The sequence below is a fragment of the Columba livia genome, chromosome Z (genome assembly GCF_036013475.1).
Source record: "Columba livia isolate bColLiv1 breed racing homer chromosome Z, bColLiv1.pat.W.v2, whole genome shotgun sequence".
Classification (NCBI taxonomy): domain Eukaryota; kingdom Metazoa; phylum Chordata; class Aves; order Columbiformes; family Columbidae; genus Columba; species Columba livia.
In genome coordinates, this window is record NC_088642.1 from 46,474,144 (window position 1) to 46,496,968 (window position 22,825).

At 39.2% G+C, this 22,825-nt stretch overlaps 1 protein-coding gene across 1 annotated transcript in view; it reads left to right on the forward strand.

Annotated features, from left to right (window-relative positions):
- MEGF10 (multiple EGF like domains 10) overlaps positions 1-22,825 on the forward strand; it is a 106,531-nt gene that overhangs the window by 36,147 nt on the left and 47,559 nt on the right. Inside the window, exons 5-7 of the mRNA XM_065045696.1 lie at positions 6,105-6,197; positions 21,728-21,974; positions 22,552-22,672. Coding sequence (XP_064901768.1) covers positions 6,105-6,197; positions 21,728-21,974; positions 22,552-22,672 — 461 coding nt within the window. The remainder of the gene's footprint in view (positions 1-6,104; positions 6,198-21,727; positions 21,975-22,551; positions 22,673-22,825) is intronic.

The window sequence follows — 22,825 nt, forward strand, 5'->3', positions numbered from 1 at the left end:
TAAAAAATATCTTTTTTTTTGAATTTTATTACTGGACGTTCTTCTGTATCTTCTTTTGACACGAGATAATGCAATGCACAGCTGTCTAAATGTCGTCTATGGTGACTTATAATGAAAGAACTTTGTGACACTTTCTTAATCACAGAGAGCAGTTTCATAGAGTGTTATTCAGAAATTTCAAGTCTTATGATGTTCCACTCTTCATATACGTCCTGGTTCAGAAGTGGAAGTAGAAGTTGTGTGAGGCACAGGAGTTATGCCACACAGCTGTAGTAACACTTGAAGCAGGCATAGCAGTGGAGGAGCAATCTGTGTTGAATTGCAGGGGATATGCTGGAGCCCATCAGCATCTAAGTAGGTGTTTGAATTGCAATCTTCTCTTAAGTGGGAGCACTGTCTCCCTCTCCTTGTTGATATCAGCGTGAGACATGTCATCAGTGTTAGAAAGTGGCAGCTTGACCTAAAATGTGTTATACCTTTTATGCCTCTAGCATGACTGGGTTAATCCTTCTGCTGTGAGCTCCCCTCCCGAAGCTGCGGTGCTGAGGTGTGTGAGCATTGTCAGCCAAGCCCCTGCCCCACATCACTTTCTGCTTGCTGTAATAGTGGTGTCGATGGCCCAGTGGGTTACACATGTCTTTACACGTTGATTTGCTTTGCTGAGCTTCCTCAGCAGGGCATGTTCATTCAGCTGATTATTGAAATACCAGTGCCTGCAACCGAGGGGGGAACAGAGCTCAAGCAGGCTGATGGACTTGTGTCGAGGGGACAGGGCATCTCCTCCCGTGGTGCTGAGAGGGCTGCTACAGGAAATTGCACATGCAGCAGCACGTATTTTGTAGATACTTCAAGCTGGCTGATACTTTATAATCAGAGAGAGCGGGTCTATCTTTTGTTTTTTGAGAAAATTAAAGGATATGATCCGCTGAAATAGACCTGTAAGTTGAACACGGCAAGATTTTAGAGAAGATTTTGAAGGAAACAATAACATACAGAAGAAAATGGGAAACAAGATGGAGAAGGAAATAGGCAAGAGTAAGCTCAGATTGCTTTTCATATGATAATTGATTTTTTGCTTACAAAAGAAGATATGACTTATGCAATGTACTGCCTTCAGCGAATTTTCACACTGCTCAGTATCAAAAAGACTTCATGTTAAGGATTTCACCTGCTCTTACACATAAATATTTTCTTATACCATGTCCAGCAATTCCATAGGAAATCAATAGAAAATAATTTCTGTCTGTGATGTCATTCATGTCATCCCAGCTTGTTCTAGTACTTTTCATGTTGTCCTTACCTTACACTTTTTTGTAGGTCAGGTAGTGAATTTGGTTTTCTTATCCTCATCTTCAGTGCAATGATTTTTTTTTACAGATGGTGTCTCTTAAGGATGTTTAATTAAGATTCAGTTGCCAAGAATCACTAACCCATAACATTTCTGGAGAATAATTAATTTTGGTTACAAAAACAGGTTTTTATCTATATCCAGAGCATAGAAAGAAATAATTATTTGATTATTTTGGGGCATTAAGAAACTTAAGAATAAAAAAAAAAAAAGGAAATATTGGATATCTTTAATTCTTCTGTGTATCTTGAAAATTTTGGGAACATTCTTGGCTTTAGTTTAGCTTCCTCAAAGTAAAGAATTACATGTGCCCCTTCTCTGAGAACAAAAAGAATTGTATTTGTGTGATATATATATATATATATATATATATGTATATATATATATATATATATATAATTTTCATTGGTCTTCACTGAATTTATTTGGAAGCAGCAATATTTATATTATATATCTTTGTTCAGTGGTTCTTATCCCATATTTCTTTGTTATTAGAGTCAGCAGAGTTTTGGCTGTCAAATCCCTGATATTGTTACCTGTAGATAACTTCTGTAGAGACTTAGTAGTGGTAACCTGTTTTGAAGAGTTGTATTTGGTTTATGCTCTACTACTGGAAAAGTAAAACACCACTTCAGTGGCTGCAGAGAAGCTACTGTTGATTTAAGCTCTTGTGGCTAAGGAAAGAATACTGCTCTAATTTGTGAGATGCTACTGCATTTGACCCAAAGTTTCACCTGTTGTACTTTTGTTCTAAGACAACTCTGTTTTATTATTGGAAGTAATTGATGATTCTTTGCATGGTATCACAGCATGTGCTGTTACACAAGGATTGTAGGAAGGACCTATGATCTGTCAGCCTCACACCTGTGCCTGGGAAGATCATGGAACAGACCCTCCTAGAGGCTATGCTAAGGCACATGGAGGACAGGGAGGTGATTGAAGACAGCCACCATGGCTTCACCAAGGGCAAGTCCTGCCTGACCACCCTAATATCCTTCTGTGACAGTAACTACATCAGTGGATAAGTGAAGAGCTATGGATATTGTCTATCTGGACATCTGTTAAGCCTCTGACATGCTCCCCCACAACATCCTTCTCTCTAAATTGGGAAGATATGGACTTCATGGGTGGACTGTTCAGTGGATGAGAAAGTGGCTGGATGGTTGCATACAGAGGGTAGTGGTCAATGGCACAGTGTCTGGATGGGCACCAGTAAAAAGTGGTGTCCCTCAGGGCCCTGTGTCAGGACCACTGCTGTTTAATATCTTCATCAGTGACATAGAAAGTGGGATCAAGTGCACTCTCACCAAGTTTGTGGATGACACCAGGCTGAGTGGTGCAGTTGACACACCTGAGGGATGGAATGCCATCCAGAGGGAACTGGACAAGCTCGACAAGTGGGCCCATGAGAACCTCATGAGGTTCAACAAGGCCAAGTGCAGGATCCTGCACCTGGGTCAAGGCAACCCCTGGCACCAGTACAGGCTGAGGGATGAGGGGGTTCAGAGCAGCCCTGCAGAGAAGGACTGGGGGGAACAGGTGGATGAAAGATTGGACATGAGCCTGCAATGTGCACTTGCAGCCCAGAAGGCAAATTGTATCTTGGGCTGCATCAAAAGGAGCGTGGGCAGCAGGTCAAGAGACGTGGTTCTGCCCCTCTGCTCTGCTCTGGTGAGACCCCACCCGGAGTCCCATGTCCAGCTCTGGAGCCCTCAGTACAGGGAAGACATGGATCTGTTAGAGAGGGGCCAAAGGACACCATCAAGATCATCAGAGGGCAGGAACAGCTCTGCTGTGAGGACAGGCTGAGAGAGTTGGGCTTGTTCAGCCTGGAGAAGGCTCCAGGGAGACCTTATTGTGTTGTTTCAGTACTTAAAAGGGGCCTCTAAGAAAGATGGTGGCAAACTTTTTAGTAAGGCTTGTAGTGATAAGACAAGGGCTAATGGTTTTAAACTAAAGGAGGCTAAATTCAGGCTAGGTGTGGGGAAGAAATTTATTGTGATGAGGGTGCTAAAACACTGGCCCAGGTTGCCCAGAGAAGTGGTAGATGCTCCATCCCTGGAGACATTCTAGGCCAGGCTGGATGGGACTCTGGGCAACCCAATCTAGTTAAAGATGTCCTTGCTCATTGCAGGGGAGTTGTACTAGATGACCTTTAACAGTAGCTTCTAACAAAAACTAGTCTATGATTCTGTGATTGTGTGATTCTATGTGCTCAGCATGGTGTGAAGGGCAGTGCAAGGAGATACTCAAGGAGCTTCTTCCGTACCTCTCTCTGGGTCCAATTTTTTATAACATTGTGATGTTTATATTTTTTTCCATCTGTCTCACAGAGTGTGTGATGGAATGTTGCTTTATTATATTTAGCCTTAGCGCTCGGGAGTTTGGTTTGAGTACGCTGGTATTCACTAAGTTAGTCATATATGTGCACATGCAGAGACACGTATGTGTACAGGTACTGTGTTGTCTTATGGTTTACTGGTAAGATTTTTCATGCATTTGGTTTAGGGAGAGCTTCAGTGCCCAAGGCAGCACCTGCTAGGCAAGAATCTTCAAAGATACAAGTAATTCATGTCTAGTTATAAGACTAATGGAAAATGGTGATGAATTATTTAAAGTCATTCTTTTCTTAATAAATAGAGAACAATGAAATAGCTTTGTATTAATATCTTGTATCATCTGACATTTAAAAAATCATATTCCCCCTGTTGATTTCTAATGAAGATCATTTCACTGCACATCTGAAAAGTAGCTTATTAGAAATGAAAGTTGAGAATGAAAATTAAAGGCTGTAAATATGTGGAATTAATGACTGGGATCCCAGATAACCAAAGATTTTAAAAATGTATATAGTTAATCTCTCTGTGACTTTCCTTTTTTTTGGCCACACAAAACGTAAAGATGACCAATGTGCTTCATCATATTTAATTAGGAAGAAAACAGGACATTTTGCAAGATTTTTCCTAATTACTGTAGGGCATTTTCAATCCATTCAGAACCCAAATGATTCACATATAGTCCCATTAAACTTCTTTTAAACACCTACTTTGAATTTTTCCCATGGTTCACCTTGTATTCATTGATAAACTGATCAGATTCCTGTTGTAGTTTCTCTGGAAAAGTTGATACAAAGAGAATTCAAATCCTATCTACATTTTTTAAAGTTTTGTTGTTGTTCAAATTAGGAGGAAAGTATTACAGTGTATATATTTTAAATTTGAGGGTATTTTGTGATGAATATAAAGCCAGAAAACTGTCGTTGGTTGCAGATTCTTCCTCTTCAGTGTACTGTATTCTGCATAAGTTACATTGAGGTTATGTTGGGTATTAGAAGCCATTTCAAATTTTTCTTAAAAGTTTCAATAAAGTTTCAATAAAATCCTCATTTAAAAGTAAGCCTTAACTGTAGAAACACATGCTTGCAAATAATAATTAAAAAAAAAAAAAGCTTTGCTTAGCACTTAGAATAAAGGTTGCAATGATTCATAGGGTTTGTGTGTGCCCAGGTGGCCAAAAAGGCCAAGAGCATCTTGGCTTGTATCAAGAATGTTGTGGCCAGCAGGACTAGGGAAGTGATTGTGCCACTGTACTCAACACTGGTGAGGTCCCACCTTGAATTCTGTGTTTAGTTTTGGGCCCCTCACTACAAGAAAGACATTGGGGTGCTGGAGAGAATTCAGAGAAGGGCAACAAAACTGGTGAGGGGTCTGCAGCTCAAGTCTGATGAGGAGCGGTTGAGAGAACTGAGGCTGTTTAGCCTGGAGAAAAGGAGGCTGAGGGGAGACCTGATTGCTGTCTACAGCCACCTGAAAGGAGGTTGTAACATGGAGGGTGTTGGTCTCTTCTCTGGAGTAGCAAGTAATGGGATGAGAGGAAATGGCCTCAAGCTGTGCCAGGGGAGGTTTAGATTGGATATTAGGAAAACTGTATTAATGAAAAGGGTTGTTAAGCAGTGGAACAGGCTGACCAGGGAACTGATTGAGTCACCATCCCTGGAGGAGTTTAAAAGACACATAGATGAGGTTCTTAGGGACATGGTTTAGTGCTGGAGTTAGGTTATGGTTGGACTTGATGATCTTAAGAGTCTCTTCCAACCTAAATGGTTCTACGATTCTACCTTGTGCCTTATCTTAATCATCATCCCTGTTTTGTTGTGCTACATTTGAACTGTGCAGCCATTCAGAAGAAAAAATACTAAAATATTGGTGTGTTACAAATCATGTTTTACCTATGCTTTTGCCAGAGAACCCCTCTTCTTATGCATGCACAAGGTCTCCTCTTTTTCTTGGAGTGAGGGCTTACTTCTGAGAATCACAGGGTGGTTGAGGTTGGAAGGCACCTGTGAGAGTCATTGTGTCCAATGTACCTCCTCAGGCAGCACCACCTAGACACTCTTGCCCACAGCCATGTTCAGACTGGTTTCCAACCTATATCATACTATGACACTTTTTTCATTAAATGTAGACAATTTTCATTAAATGCAGACAATTTTCATTAAATGCGAAAGTATTTGAGTAGCACCAACATGGTTTTAACTGGAGCCTTCAAATTTAGGAGAAATAGAAGAGAGTGAAATAAGAAAATTTATTTTGAAGAGATGTCATCAAACATTAATACAGTAATGTTTATTTTGCTTTTAGGATATATTTGAGACATGAAAAACATGGATTAGAAATAAGTTTAGGATCTTTTTCCTAGTGCTGTGAATAATATTGTATTTAGTTAATATTTTCTTTTTTATTTCCTTCTCTGGCAGCTCATTGTGCTGATAAATGTGTCCATGGTCGTTGTATTGCTCCAAACACCTGTCAGTGTGAGCCTGGCTGGGGAGGACCAAACTGCTCCAGTGGTGAGTTTTCACCTGCTTCTGCCTGTCTTCTGCCCTTTTCACAGTGTCATCCTCTCTTTTGGGCAGATTATCATCAATGCCATGGTTGGGCTTCTGCTTTCTGGTCAGGGGCTTGCTCTGAGTTATCAGGTTACTCTTTGTGACCTGATTTTTCTTCATTTACTTTGTCGAGGGTTTAGATTGCGAGGTGACAATAAAACCCTTGCAGATGTATTGTTAACCTCCTCTGCCCCCAACTTCCCCCTTTTGCCCCTCCCTCTGCCCCCCTTCCCACTCAGGACAGGCGATCGGGAGGAAAAGAAGGACAGAGAGAAGAGAGTTGGAAAAATTAACAATGGTTTACTAATGCTACTAATAAGAATAGATAAAATAATACAAAATATACAAAACCAATCTTGAAAGTCTCAGCAATTGCAGAGCCGGCAACCAAAGTCCTGGATTAGACTCTGCAGCCAACCGGAGCTGGATTCAGTCTGTCACTAGGCCTCAGTTTGCAGGGAAGACTAGCAAGGTCCTCTCCTAATGTCGGCCATAAGGAAAAAGGGCATGAGATCCTTGTGATCTCCCACTTTTATATGTAGTATTCACGTGAATAGAATGTTATACACCATTGATCGGTTTCTTGGTCACCTGTTTCTCGTCGCCCCTCTCGCGAGATGTCCATCCGTGGTTATCAATAAGTTTGCATTCCGTTGCTAGGTTTACCAAAACATGTATCTGGTTCTCCAGGAAAAGGCATCTAATATGAAGGCTTTAGCTGACAGGCAAATTCACTAAAAGAGAAACTTGTTTTTTAACAAAACCAGGACATTCTTGCAAGGAATGTTGCCCTGTCACAGCACTAAATGTCATGAGCTATTTTGTGCTCAAAAACATGCCAGATAATGCAGAACTTACTATGTGGAGTAAAGTAGATAAAATTGTATTTTAACTATAAGAAAATATCTAATTTTTCATTTTTCTAATGCATAAAGAATGATGGTGCCAGGTCATGTTTAAAAACTATGAGCAAAGCCATCCTCACAACCCTATCCTCCTTTTTAGCTTTGCCACTAAATTGTAGGGTTTTTTTCCCCTGTGTTCTCCTCTTGCATAATTAGTCACTCTGGGTCTGTTTAGTCTCTTTGTGTGTGTGGTGGGTTGACCTTGGCTGGATGCCAGGTGCCCAGCAAGCTGCTGTATCACTCCCCTCCTCAGCAAGACTGTGGCAGGGGGTAAAAGAGTAGAGAACAAGATGTAAGAAAATTCATGGATCAAGATAAAGGCAGTGTAATAAAGCAAAAGCAAAGACCATGTATGGAAGCAAAGGAAAAGATTTATTCTCTGCTTCCCATCAGCAGGCAATGTCCAGCAACTTCCCAGGAAGTAGGGCTTCATTACGCATAGCGGTTGCTCCAGAAGACAAACATCATAATAATGAATGTCTGCCCTCCTCCTCCTTTCTCTGAGCTTTTATAGCTGAGCAGATGTATGGTATGGAATATCCCTTTGGTCAGTTTGGGTCAACTGTCCTGGTTATATCCCCTCCCAGATCTTGCCCAGCCATAGCCTACTGATGAGGCGGCAACGTTGGAGAGACAGCCTTGATGCTGGGGTAGCACTGCTCAGCAGAAGCCAAAGCACTGGTGTGTTTTCAACACTTTTCTAGCTAGCAATACAAAGCACAGCACTGTGACCGCTGCAGTGGGAAAAATTAACTCCATCTCAGCCTGATCAAATACACATTTTACTTCACTTACTAGCCACGTTTCTCCAACTTTCTTCTCCTTCCCCTTTGCATGAGATTGTGTTCAGGAGACGATGGGAACAAGAGCGGTGTATTAAGGACACTTGCAGGAGGAGACAGGGTCAGGTTGGCACCTTTCCTGCTTGGTCTGTGGGTGCAGTCACATGCAGCCCAGTGAGCAGGTGGTCATGCTTAATAAAGAAATTGTGAAGATCAAGGCAATGACATGCTTGGTGCAAGAACATAGCAAAAGGTCAAAATCACAAAGTGAAGTAGTAAAATAATATCAGTTTATGACCTTGTTAGTCACTGCTGTTTTCTAGACTCCCTGAGTGTAAAACCAGGCACAGCAGGCTGCAATGAGGTGACAAGGTCCGGATAGAGGGCAGAAACCCCTTGGGGCAGGGCTGGCATGTTTGTGCACTGTCCCTTCCTCTGCTAAAGGGAATAATTTGTGCAGACCATGAATTGTTATTTTTTTTCTTCCATTTGCCTGAAATAGTGTTTATCAGAGTAATTCTTGTTTTTGTATTCATTACAGTTATTTATACCATCTTTCTATTCTCCTTTGTAAGGTCTTTGGAAATGTAATGTTTTGGGTAACATTACAACCACATACTTCGTTATGTTAAAGTTCAAAGTGGGTCACTGCTAGTGACGATCCACTTGGAAGGAACATATTTTAGTCAACAATAAAAAAGAAGTTTACAATTTTAATTGTGTAGAGCACATAAAATTCTAATTAATAAATCAGAGCTTGATGTCTTGCAAAGATATGCTCATCAGTGGGACAAAAACAATGTGGTTGCATTTTCACATTTTCACCTTCATTTTATTCCACTTAACAGTGGGTGTTTTTGTTGTTATTGTTGTTGTTTTTAACAAGGTGCTATAGTGACTCTGCGTCTGGAACTGTGCCACTGTTCAGACAGCATATTTTGTGAAATTTGAGAGAGCGTGAATAAAAATAATTAATTATAAATTACATGAGTAAGAACTTAACTATTTTGAAATTGTTATGTTTGTTGCATAGTCTGCATATACTTACAAGTGATTCTTTTAATAAACAGCTCTGAAGCAAAGTCAAATTTTCTATAAGGCATAAAACTGAAAAAGTTAGCAAAGCCACATTACTGTAATACTGATGTTAATCTATGTGCTGAATGATCAAAAGAAATTGTCAAAAAATGTTATCTTTCATTCTGAAATCTTTATCTATTGAGCTTTTCTGTAACTAATCAAACATGCAGAAGTGCATCACTAGATGACGTAGAATAGGGAAATACTGTTACTTATTGGTATTTCCAAGTTCAAAACTCACTGAAAGGGTACTTTAGATGAGACAGGAGCCTCTAAATCTGTGTTTGGATAAAATCCTTCCTCTCAGAGGATTTTCTATAATCCATTTCCCTTACCTGTCTAGTATCATTCATTCTGAATACATGTGCAGATCTTTTCCTCTGCTCCTTCCTCAGCTGGATGCCTTGGATTGCTTGTCACGGCAGCCTCAATAGCAAAAATACTTTCTGGTGTGCGTATACAACAGGCCAAAGCTGAAAGAGACTTTGTTGTGTACCTTTGAACAGTGTGATCTCTGGAGAGGTTGGTGATCCTCTAAAGGTTTTTGCGTGACATTAGAGCTAACTGGAACTGCCAAAATTTTTTCAAATCCCTAGTGTAGTCCTAGGAGAAGGGGGGTTGGCTGGGGAGGAAGATATATTTGTGCATGTGCTACAGGGACAATTGGTTTGGAATTTCTCCCATTCCATGTGGACAAACTTAAGAAATACGTTGCTTTCACCATATTGTCCTTCTGAGTTTGACTGCTGCTGTTTGTTGCTAGCTGTGCATTATTTCCTTATCGTTGTGTCTGAGAGATACAGTGCAGATCAAGTTGAGTTGAAGAGCAGTAGATAGTGTTGGAAAAGCAGTAAATTACAGGGTTTTGGCTCTGTGGCTCTTTGTTGCTTGCCCTACATAGGAGACTTTAATCTTTTGCCTTTAACTATATTTTCTGCATGATCCCCAACTTAATTAGTTTTAGTAACAGAAAGTTGCAATCAGATAAAGTAAAGAGATGCTTGGTTTTATGAATAAGTTTGTTGATATGGAAAGTAATTCATTCAAGAAAAATACAGTCTATCATAGAAACATTTAAACTATGTAACTATTTAACCAAAGAATAGAGAAAGAAAAATTATTACAAGGCAGGCCAGTGTTTTTGTAAGGTGGACAGTCAGAGATTTAATAATTAGTGATGAGCAAATAAAATACTGTGACTGAAAGGGAGAGATTATTCTCAAAGTGTGAGATATTAGGCAAACTTCCAGATTTAGTCTTCTGTTTATTTTCCATGGACACAAAAATGCTGGAAGAAACTGTTCTACCTAGGCACTATACTTTTTGTAAAACTGAAGAATGAAACTTTTTCTTCCAAAGTACTATTCTTTCTCTGTTAGGACTGATTATTCTACTTACAAAGGTATTTCATCCCTAAGTATCTGAGAACAGAGTTAGTCCTATTCAGCATATGTCCATCTGCCATCCCACTGTTTGATTTTACCTGTTGTTTTTCAGTTCTATAAACCCAGTGTATTTCAAATAAATTTCTAAACCACATGCCACAGCTTCTATGTGACAGTGGCTTACTGGGTGGTAGGTGCAGACAGGTGATTCCCAAATGCTATAATGTTCTCTCCAAAAGTGACAGAGTGATTGCATGGACTAAATTCATACATTGCACAGTAAAAACTGAATCAGCAAGCTTTGTCACCTGTTTTTGCATACCACTGTGTGCTATGGCCTAATAACCTTTCTAGGGATTAAACTTTTTGAGAGATTCCATTTTCCTTTTGTAGCAATGATTACCTGCTTTTTGTGATGAGTCTTATCCAATTTGCTGTTGCCTAGGTCAGTAGCTGCTTTCAGTTTAGGGAGAAGAGGAATAAAGATTTGACTGGACTACTGAGACTGTCTTCTTTCAGTGCTTAATTCTAGCCTAACCCATCACTGTCCTCACTGTCACATCCTCTGCTTTTCTGAAAACCTTACATCCCACCTGAGAGGAAAACAGGATTGCATGTATTCTGTGAGCAAAACCTGAGTGGTGGCCGTGGAATTTGGCTAACTAAATATTATCTCCTTGGGGAACATTTATCATGTGAGATGAATTTTTCTTTCAGGCCCTTTCTTTTTACAGAAAGGAAACATACTATATTAAGCAGTGTTTGCTTGCAGTAAATTTCAGTTGGAGGTGATGGAAGAGATTATGATAATGAACATATCTGAAAAGAAATACTACTTGGATTGAGAGATCATTGATTTGTAGAACACTTCAGTTCTAGTGGGAAAGATAACAGTCACCTGAAACAAGTTATTCTGATAAAGATTTATTGACCAAACACAGCAGTCAGGTCAATGGCAAATGAGTGGACAGAAGACATATTGAACCTATCCTTTGGAGTGAGCAGATCAGCACAACCAGTGCATTGTGAGCACCAGTTTGAAGAAGTGTTTGTGAACTTCAGGAGTATAAGTTGATGGGTTCTGGGCTGGGGACAAAGACACAATTTAGGAAAAAAGGACACAGTGGTAAAGATAGGTGTGTTTGTAGATTAAAAATGTAAACAAAAGGATTTTATTGAGAAACAAACAAAGCAGCCCAACCTTTCCCTCACAAACTGGATTATTGTTTATATAATATTTTTAACTTACATGTGTCAAATTGGATTATATAAGAACACTTTTGACTACCAATTGTAAATAAAGCAGTCTTCTGTAACAGTTGCTACATGTAATGATAGTTGTCTGTCTACATGCTTAGGGATGGTCAAACAATATTTTAAATGTGTAGATTAAGTTTTCTGCCTGTTTTCTGCTCACAGTCTTGCCACAGTATTTGCTATAATATGTAATATATGGAGCTGATTGTCAGTTTTGAATGCATGTGCAACATAGATACACATGCAGCCTAACATGGAACCCCACTAAGCAATCAGGACATTCACTTTGTTTTTCTTCTCATGCCTAGTAGTCCACAAATAATTCCTTCAAAATCAATAGGACACTTTCTGAATAAGCTGTAGCAGAGGCAAAAGGCCAAAATCAATACTACACGAACTTGTCTGAAAAGCTTTCGTGATCCCACAGCTGGCCTGAGTAGTAGAGCAAAAAGGGAACAATGTCATCGTGGTTTGTGACAAGTATATTAGGATTGTTTGTTCAAATATGAATAGGCATTTTCTATTTTTATTATATTTAAGTGATCTGAGATTTGTTTGAATCACTGGTTTTTAATTTGTAATTTGATTCTGTTGGTGATTAATAGAGTTTCATTTGGACTGTAGTTTGAGGGCATAGGGATAGAAAAAGTGGCACTAAGGCGTAATTTGGCTCCAGGGTTTTATAAAGCATGAGAAGAGAACTGGCTTTTTCCTTAATACATTAAGCCAAGTGTTTAAAGCTGGCATCTCAGGGAAACATCTTATCTTTAAATGCACTTGTTAAGGAAACTTTTAAGGTACAGTAGCTCTGCTACTGTCAGATTTCCTTTCCTGTCCTGGGTGTTTGTAAAGTTCGCAAATTCCACGAAAATCTCACTGTTTTCTTCATGGGACTTGGCAAAGGCAGAATATGGCAGAAACTGGATCCCTTGGCATAGCCTGTGTGAGACGCTCACGTGAGTTACAAGCACTGCCAGTTACTCAGTGGAGCTTGTAATTTCCATTAACCCTGCAGAGGTGGGTGTGTGACTGTTTTCCACAGACACCCTTGCACACCAAGTGAGACAGCCCCCTTGGTGTGCAGAACCAGACAAGGTCCTGGGGAATATCTTGTAGCCTCTGATGGCACAGCTTGTGAATCTTGAACTGAGCTTCTTTGACCAAGGCATTTCTTCGCTTTTTGTTTGTTGAAAGCATTTTGGCTAACCGAGCTTGCAAGAAGAGACGCTTAGAGAGCAAGCTCATCCTTAAGTCTTCCAAGCCATTCAACTAGCTGTAGAAATAGGTTCTGGCTTTAACCACACGCTTGCAGCAGAAAGGCCTGATTCACAGAACTGAGAAACTGCTAAACACACAAGTGAAACTGCAGAGTATGCTGACAGGGAGCTATTTGCTTTTGTGGAAAATGTAGAGAAATAGCTCATTCAAGTAATGCAGAGCTGCCCCTCACATCAGCTCCCAAATGTCTGCATGCACAAATACATCCTGTTAACAACAGTGACAGCAAGTTGTAAACAGTCTTAAGTTTAACTCTTTCTTATTACACATGTCTTCCCCATAATCTCCATTACCCTTAGTTCTTCTGTATTTTTTACTTCTGTAATTCCCCGGACTTCTCAGTTTTGCCAGTTTTTCTCCTTTAACAAGGCTGAATATTTATGGGTTAAGAAACTAACCCGCCAGCAACTTAGATCAAGTGCAAATAGGGAAAACAGGTGTTGATGGAAGTTGCCATCACCTTCATTGTCTACAGAAACACTACAAGTGTCACTGTGATAGGTAGTATCAAAATTCTCAGGGCTACATAGCAGCCATGCCTTTCTAGAGCCCAGTACAACAACATAGTTGAAATTATATTATTATTGTTTTTAATATAACTTCTGTTCTATAAAGAATTTTGATCTTGAAGTTTTATGAAATTGAATAGATTTTATGGACAAGCCAGTATTTTGCTGAATTACAAGTCCAATCTTTAAGCAAAAGAAGAAACAAAAATATCTTTTCCACAAAGCTGAGTTATTAAATTTACTTATGTTGAGATTTACTGAAGGAAGACATTGAAGTACATGGTGATAGTTTTATTGATTTAAAAACATTTTCTGGATCAGAGATGCTTTTCATTTCTGCTTTTCACCATATCTTAAACTTGTTATTTTTGTGGTGTTTACCTAAGTTGATTTCTTGAATATTTCTTTTTACTAGTGACAGTGCAAAAGTGTTTTTAGTATTGGTTTAGTTTCAAACGACATTAGATATTGGCAGACTTATGTATTGTCGGTGTCTCACTTTGCAGGATCTGAAGGACAACATTTGTTCCTAATTTAAAAATTAAGATGGCCTTCAAGGCATTGCCGAAAATAAAAAAGGCTAATTTATGGTCCTACAAGGAGATCTGTGTAAAATCAGAATCATGGCATGACAACAGTCCATTTTATACAATACAATCAGATTCTTATAATTTTGTAACTCTTCCTGTAGTAGTGATTATTTTAACAGGTTTTACCTCAGTAGTGAGATAAAATGAACATGAAGAGCCATCTGTGTGTGTTTGCCTTAGCATTTATTTGACCTTGTGTTCTGATGTCCAAAACACTTTAAAGAGTCTTCTGAAATTTATGGCATGTGAAAGGCATATAATTCCCGTCTTTTATAGGATCTGAAAAACACATTTTCATTGTTCTTCCACTTCACGGATCAAAAGACTTTTACAAAGTAAAAAAAGAAAAATCCCTAAATTAAATCAAAGCTTAGCATTTTGAATAAAAATCCTTTCTTATAGCCAAAACAAAAAGTAAGAATGAAAAATATGCCACAGGGTAAAAAGCCTACAATATAACAAATTAAATCAGATAGAAACAAAAGGCTCAAAGAAAATCCAGAGTTAATAGAAAATGCATTCTGAAAAAAAGAAACGCTACTATGCATTTCTGTGTCTGGGATGTTGGTAAAATAAGTGTTTTACTAAAAGTCATTGATATTTTATAATTCATATGAGTGATTCTCTAAAGGAAAAAGATTTATTTTCTGATATGCATGTGCTTATGTTTTTGTGACATCTTGAGGTGACTAGAATGGAGTGTATAAAAACTATGTGGAGAATAATCTCATGTTTTTATTAAATAGGACTTGGAATGTTTTCTAAGGGGTGTTTTTATTCTACTTTACAGAATAGCTGTCTTTGTTTTCTGCCTCTTTGGACTAATCTCTGAAATTTCTGTTTGCCGCGTTCCACATTAACTGTCTCGCTGTCCAGGCTGACATACAGGTTGATGTAACTAGGGGCTTAATATATCTTGTAGAATTTTAAACACACTTGAGTATTTATAGATTTTTTGGAATCAATGGGAATTTACTTTCATTTGGTTCAAAACCGAGTTGGGAGAATTATTATTTATTTCCTATCCTGCAGCAGTGTCCAAAGGGAAACGAACACCAACAATTTAGATCTGCAGCTAACCAAATCATAATAGCAGAGAGCAGTTTCAAGAATAATGTCTCAGTTTTCCAAGAAGGATGATGTGGATTTAGATCAGTGACAAAATTTATATTTTTGTCATGGTTTTTGCGTAGTGAATCAATGATTGTTGTTCTGAACACAAGCACACTCAGAAAAGATCATTAAGAGTAGCATCCACATTATTATTAATTTTGTGTCCTTAACAGTAAGAGTAATTTAGAATCCATACAGTATTATCCAAGTTCCGTTTTGCATAGACCAAAGGTACATTATGCCTTAATGTAATATAGGTCCTGTTTGATTGTTGTCATGGTATATGAAATACTTTCTTCCCTGTCAAGGACGTCAATCCAGTTTTCTGATAAAATTTTAATCTAAAACATTGTGTGTGCCATGTCTTTCCAAGCCTTCATACTTTAATTATGGCACTCTCTCTGGGAAAAACAGTAAATGCATTTCAAGGTATGCAAAATATCCTACACATGAGTTAGAATTAAATTTCCCTTCTGTTGACGCTTGGAAGTTAGATGGGCATCTGTTGTTGACAGAGAAAAGGGAGGATTTGTCCTCGGTGTTTCGTTACTGAGGTCATCAGAAAAATAGTTGAGGTGAGTGGCTCCTCTCACCTACGAATTTAAATGCCCCCTTCATAAAAGGTTATTCTGTTTTATTGTAAAATTCTTGCTGAGATTTGTCGGATTCCACTTACTGCCAGTTAGATACCTGAAGTATTAATTCCACTAAGTTAAGGCAAGCGTGTTTCTTGCTTCTGGAACAGAGGGAAGAGTCATTCTTCCAAACACTAAACTGTGGACAGCCTTAGGGAATTTTTTGATAGTAAGAGTGTCAGTTGGCTACTCCTTTGGAGATAAATCAAAGTTTTCTCAATATTGGCCTATTTTATTTACAATGGCTGTGGTTGGTTATTAGTGATAGATATTTCCTGATAATGCAAGTCACTTTTGGGCCCTCCTAGAAATGTTAGTAATTTCTTATTTACATTCTCTGCTCAAAAAGACTAGAATAGTTCTTAAACAGGACATGTTACAATCTGTCTACTTTTAGCTGTAGAGGCTGGTCCTTCTTGCTCATGGCAGTCTCTGCTGGGGATTTGTGGACTCCTCCTGCAAGTACAGAACAGAAGGTGTCCTCTGCCCTAGAAAATCTATGGTTGAAGGAAAAGAAAAGCGATAACACGAAGCTGGAAACACATAGGAAATGAGGAAGAAAGCAAACGCTCATAAATTACCGTGGCAGGTAGCGGTTTTGTCATGCTTGCCACATTGACTTTTTGTGGACTTGACAGGAAGGAGGAGTTATAAGGTAGGCAATGGAGGAGGACAACATGGCAGTTTTATGGCTTGGATTATGGAGAGATGTGCCACGTTGTAGAGGCAACTTGAAGAGAAATGAGGAAGATGATAGTCTGAAAATGCAACAAAGGGGCTAATGTCATGGGCAATGTGGATGTAGGGGGTTGATATTTGCATACTGGACAAGAAATGATAGATGAGGACTAGACCATAAAGGCCATGAAAGTAAGGGCAAGGCAATAGAGATCTGAGAGTCAGAAAAGGATGCAAAGGAAGACACAAAAGATTTAGACTTGTCCTTGATGTGACAACCTAGAGAGGAAGAAATGTCAGTCAAAGATGATGTTGAAGTTATGGGAAACTTCAGTTTGTTTTACATGCTGGAGAAAGGAAAACCAGCTTTCAAATACTAAAGGGTGTGGCTCCTTGAACCTGTCTGAAGAAATTATGTTGGAATTTTGAGGAGAGAGAGAGAGGAAATCTGTCTATTTGCCACTGTTTGCTTATTTTGAATTTGTACTTCACAGTATTGCATTCCAAGTAAGGGAGTGTTCACTCTCTTTCTGCTGTCTGTTATACGGAATTTTGTTTTCAGTGTTTTTAAAAGACCATAAAAATACATTAGCCAAATGCTGTGGTAAGAATCTCCTCTGTTTTGGTGACAATGGTGCATATTTTCAGAAAAACACAGCAGTGTGTTGCAGAAAGACGTGTAAGCCAGAATAAAGTCTCATTCTATTGTCTTGGTGCTACATATAGGACAGCTACAAAAAGTGATAGCAAGAAAAGTGAACTGTGATTCTTCACTTTAATCTTTCCATTAGCAAAAAAAAGAGAGAGAAGAACAATTTTTTAAAAATAATTGCAATAAACATTGCCTGGCTTGAAGATGATATTACAAAGGAAATTTTAGCATGCTTAAAAGATAGTTGCAAGTCAGAGTTTCTAAGGAGAATTTTCTTCTGAGATGTTCTTTTGCTTGATTTGATAGCTTTATTTTTTTCTCATTATAGGCCATTCTTTAGAGGAGTACAGAATTGTAGGTGATCAAGGTGGGTTTGTCAGCAATAAACTTGTACTCATTTACATTCTTCTTTTTGTTGACTTTTAAAGAAGTCAACGACAATGAAAAAAAGGCAGAAAAAACCCTTACAAGTATGTGACCACACTTAATTTAAAATGTCTTTGTTTATAAGGAGCTGTAAAGGAGTTACCAAATTCTTCGTTTGTTCTTCACATTGTTATAAAAATTCATACCTTGCATGCTAAAATAGTAGGGCTCCCTCCACCACAATTTGCAAATCATCAGCTGCTCACAGAAGCTATGAGCATAAAACCACATCTAGCCCAGCATAATAACAATCTCCATTAAAGCTATTGTACTAGGAAATACAGAATTTTAATATTCCAAGATGCTACAAAAGTCCCCAAAATGGTAGCAATTTGCATCACAGATACTATTTCTTCTTGAAGTTGTTTTTTTCACTATTGAATCCTTGAGCTTCCCTGTGTTTCTGGAGTAATCATTTGGCACTCAGTTTCAGTGAGCGTTTCTTTATCATGGTAGGCCTGTATTGTCTTAGAGTATCATACCTTACTTGCTCATTTTAATGAGGATTTATACAATGCAGTGTCCTCATTCCCAAAGGCAAACTTCTGCTTTCACTGAGTAGTCTTTTGGGAAAAAAGTTCTCTGTCCTGTGTTTGTAGTGTCGTGTGATGTGCACAGCACTTGTTGCAGTGACAAAAAAGATATTCCGAGATGAACAGAATATATAAAAAGAAAAACGAAAATAAGATGTGGCATTAATGCCATGGTGTTTGTTAAACATTTGCTTTGATTTTTTAATTTTTTTCCCCTACAGGGTAAGGTGAAGGCAGAAAGGACGCTGTGAGCCTGCTATAACAGCTGGCAGGGAGCAGTACAGCTAGCTGTCTTTTTCTGTTTAAAACAGACAAACCTGAGGATGAAAATATATATGTGAAAAGGGGAAGGAGAAATTACTATTGTAAGGAAGAAGCTCTGCTTAAAACAGAACAGCATTAGGCCAGTTCTGTATCATCAACACAGAAAATAAACTCTGGTTTACTAATTAGGTTTTGTATTTCTTCAGGATTCAAACTGTTTCCAGGAGTTATTTGGGCTGAGATGCATCATTGTCCTTGTGTTGAAACCATTCTGAACATGGGGCTCTCGTCTCTACACTTTGGTTCCCTTTCACATATACCCTGTGCTGAGACAGATGATTTATGGCTCCAAATCTGTTCAGAAGCCAGTAGCTGACAGTTCTGTGTGTGCATGCATGTGGTGTTTGCATATATGCGTGTGCCTGTGACCTTGGTGCAGTCAGGACAATCAGAGTAGCTATTCTGATTAAACTCCAGCTGACAGTCTGTAACCTGACGATAGTCATTAACTCAAAGACTATTCCATTCCACCAGATTAGCAGCTGTGTGATTTCCAGCCTGTGTTTCTTAGTGTCTGAATACTAGGAAGCAGCAGAAATAGTCTGCTGTAATAGTTGGTAAATTTAGCCTCCAAAACTAATTAAAAATAAACCAAACTCGCCACAGGAAACATTTCTACCCTTGGGCCTCTTCTTTCTTAATAGTAAACTGAGCGTCAGTTTCTGACAAATCACTTTAATTTTCTATGAGGAACATTATTGATTATCAGTCAGGGGACACAGAGGTAAAATATGGGATTTATCCATCTCATTAAAAATTATTATTTATTCCTATTAATCCTGTAAATTTCTCCACAGTTCTGCCCATAACTCACAGATAGATGCTAGACTGGTGGCAGACCTTGTGTAAAGGACTATTGTGCAGATGTGCTGTGATGAGGCCACTGTTGCCCTTGTCGACATGCTTCACCATTGTCCTGTAGTGAAAAATTGAATAGTCGATATTTTTTTACCCACCTGGCCATTTCCAGGAGAATGGTTATGAGACTGGAAATCCTATTAGCAACCATATGATGCTTTTTATTTTAGTGATTTCCTGCAAACATCATGAGAAGATCACACCAGGAAACTAATAAATTACTATGTACTGTGCAGTACATGCTCTTACGGTAAAATAGTCAAGAAAGGTTCAAGTTTGCAGTCATAGCACGTTAACCTTGGATATCAGTAAATCTCCAGGAGGCATCTCGATGCACCCTAGGGAGGCAAACTGGGGACGGGCTTGTAAAAAAGAGAGCAGAGGGAGTATGAGGCCTCCACTGCTTCACTAGTGAAGCAGTTCCTAGCAAGGTAGTCTTGGTGCCTGTGTGTTCGAGGCAGTGGCAGATGTGTGGTACTAGGTGTTTCTGGTCTGTGTGGCTCTGAGACTCCTCATGCTGGGTCTTCAAGCAACTACATGAGTGTTGTTGTATTGCACCACACATCCCATGTCCACATATTGGTGAAAGAACACAAGCTCACACTTACCAACCAAGAATAACCCTTCTCTTGCCTTTTATGTCTTTGTATCTAGGATGTGTTCAGGCCACATTCATCCTTGACTGAGCTCTGCACTGAAAGTCATGGTCTGACAATCAGTCTGAATTCTTCTGTTTATCAGACATGCCAGGATGGGGGTTTTAATTTTTTTTTTTTTTTTTTTTAAGTTTTAATTATTCCATGAGGAATCGCTGAAATTGAAATTGTCTGTTTCGTCTGGAAGCAGGAGGAAGACTTGTTATCTGAATCCAGATTAACATGTTAAACAGAAAAAATGTAGGGTTGTTTGCTCCGTCAAGACCGTAGATGTGATTGTCTCAGATGTCTCACCACCCATACACATATTTTTACATATATCCCAAAACAGTTCGTTTCCTGGTAACAATTTGAGGACTGGTTAAGCATGAGGATTACACTTTCTATTCCATGCAGACACATTGAAAATCACCATATAGCAGTTCTGAATGAGTGTGTGTTATCATGGGGAAAGGCAACTTGTGCGATGCTATGTGCTGAAGACAGCAGCATCTTGTAGTACAGTCCATAACAAAACCAACACATCTTTGAAGAGAGAGGCCAATGAGATGGGCAGTTGTCCTGTCAGTATTGCTGGGTGTTTATAGTACTTACAGTACTATTGCTCTGTATTTTATTGTGTGTAGGTGCTCACAGTATCTCCATGATGGATGCATGTTCCAGTGACCTCCCAAGGGAAAAAAAAAAGAAAAAACTTAAGGAGTAGATTCTTTAAAAGACCCTAATCCCTTTTTATTTTTGTAGCTTGAGTGAACAGCTCCTATAGCTGAATAATTCCTACCCTGAGGAGGATTCTTGAATTACTTTGCATTAGTCTAGGAAAGTGTGCCTGTTCTCTGCCTGGCCTTTTTTGCCCTAGGAGAAGGCTGGGAGAACAATGGTTGTCAGTCTCCAAGAGGAGAGCCCAGGCTTCCAGATGCCGCAGTTGAGGCTTTCCCATTGTACTGCAGTTATCAACAAAACATAAAAATAAAATCAGATCATTTGACCGTATGATTAGCACATTCCTGCTGAACTCAAGGTGACTTTAATCTTCTGGCTCTTTACAGAACTCCCATGTTTCTCACTTAAGAAAAATTCCTTCCTTAACATTAAGGTTTTTCTTTTGATGCTGAAATAACCTCTGAGTGGTTTGCTTACAGGGTTTTAATGGGTTGTGTTAGGGCAGACAAGAAAAGATGCATTTAAATGATCATGAAGACACGTTGGGTAACTAAATTGTTAACATCCAGATGAAATATAACCACCAAATCAGTAATTTCTATTGCTTGAAAAAATGCTTCTGGTGTTTTCTCTTGCCCTATCAGTATATTTCAAGATTGAAAAGGAAATATTTGCCATTATGGAAGTAAGTAGGAACTTCTGGACTTGAAAAAAATTACAATCTTATGTTGAGTAAGCTTTGGAACTTCCGTGTGGGATTCAGACAGTTGTTTATGGATTAGGACTACTCTTTTTTACCTTTTTTTAGGTTACTCACACTTGGCTGTGTAAATGAAAGCTCACTGCAAACATAACAGTTATTAGCAGTGGAGAGTCATAATGAAGAGTTTTGACAGTGAAGAGTCTCAAACTTGCATTTACTTCGCAGCTCCACATTTTAGTGTGTTTGCTTTTGTGCTTAAGAAATCAGTTTTATTGTGTGTGTAAATTATATTATGCCCACCTGCGAAGGTCCTTGAAGACCAAGGTGAACTGAGGATGTACTACATAACTATTTCCATTTTATACTTTTTTTTTTTTTTTCCCACAGTTGACTCATAGTATCTCCAGTGCTGTAACATGAGCTGTTAATAAAACTGCTGTAATTTTTTCCTTCTACTCCTTCAGCATGTGACAGTGACCACTGGGGACCTCACTGCAGCAGCCGCTGCCAGTGCAAAAACGGAGCCTTGTGCAACCCCATCACTGGAGCCTGCCACTGTGCATCAGGTTTCAAAGGCTGGCGCTGCGAGGAACGCTGTGATCAAGGCACATACGGAAATGATTGCCATCAAAAATGCCAGTGCCAAAACGGAGCTACCTGCAACTATGTGACTGGAGAGTGCAGATGCCCCCCTGGATACACGGGTGCCTTGTAAGCATTGAATGTATTATTTATAGGAGAGAGATACAGGTTTTAAATCATGCTAACAAGAGAAACGAAGGTTAGATTAACTTTTAACACTGCTGTTGGTCTGACTGACATATAATACAGGGAGGCAGGGCTGGTGGCTAAGAAGCAGCTGGGCAAAGTGTGTGTAGCTGAGACAAAGCCCTCTGGATCTGGACTACCGAGTAGAAACCATTAGAAGTATGCAGGAGCTTCTTTATGACCACCGTGAAAACAGTTTGGCTACAAGTTTGCAAAAATTTGGCTTTGTCATTACAGAACAGATTTTGAACTTTGTCAGTAACAATGAGTGAGCACCAACTAGTGTAGAAAGAAATATCTTTAAGAGGAGATAATGCCTAGTTTGCCAGGTCTGCTTCCTCAGATTTGGTGGATGGTTGCTACACAATAATCAGCGTGTGTCTCTTTATGGTGAACTGCTTTCTACTTCATGCTTTTGGCCAGAAAGTTACAAATAGCATTAAAAATAAAGAGGTGGCTGGAGACTGGAGTGTGTGCCAAAGTAACGGTTGTCTCTGTTGTCCACCACCAACCTCCTCAGCTGCGAGGACCTCTGTCCCCCCGGGAAGCATGGCCCACAGTGCGAGGAGAGGTGCCCCTGCCAGAATGGAGGCGTCTGTCACCACGTCACCGGGGAGTGTGCCTGCCCGCCAGGATGGATGGTAAAAACACTTTCTGAAATTGACACATCCCCATAAATCTTCCATATTTGTACATTTCGGGCAGCCTCAGAGAAGTGTAGCAAATGAGGATAGCAAATGCAGACTGCCTGTAGCCAGGAGTAATGGGAAGCGTATTTTAGCATAAGGAACTGG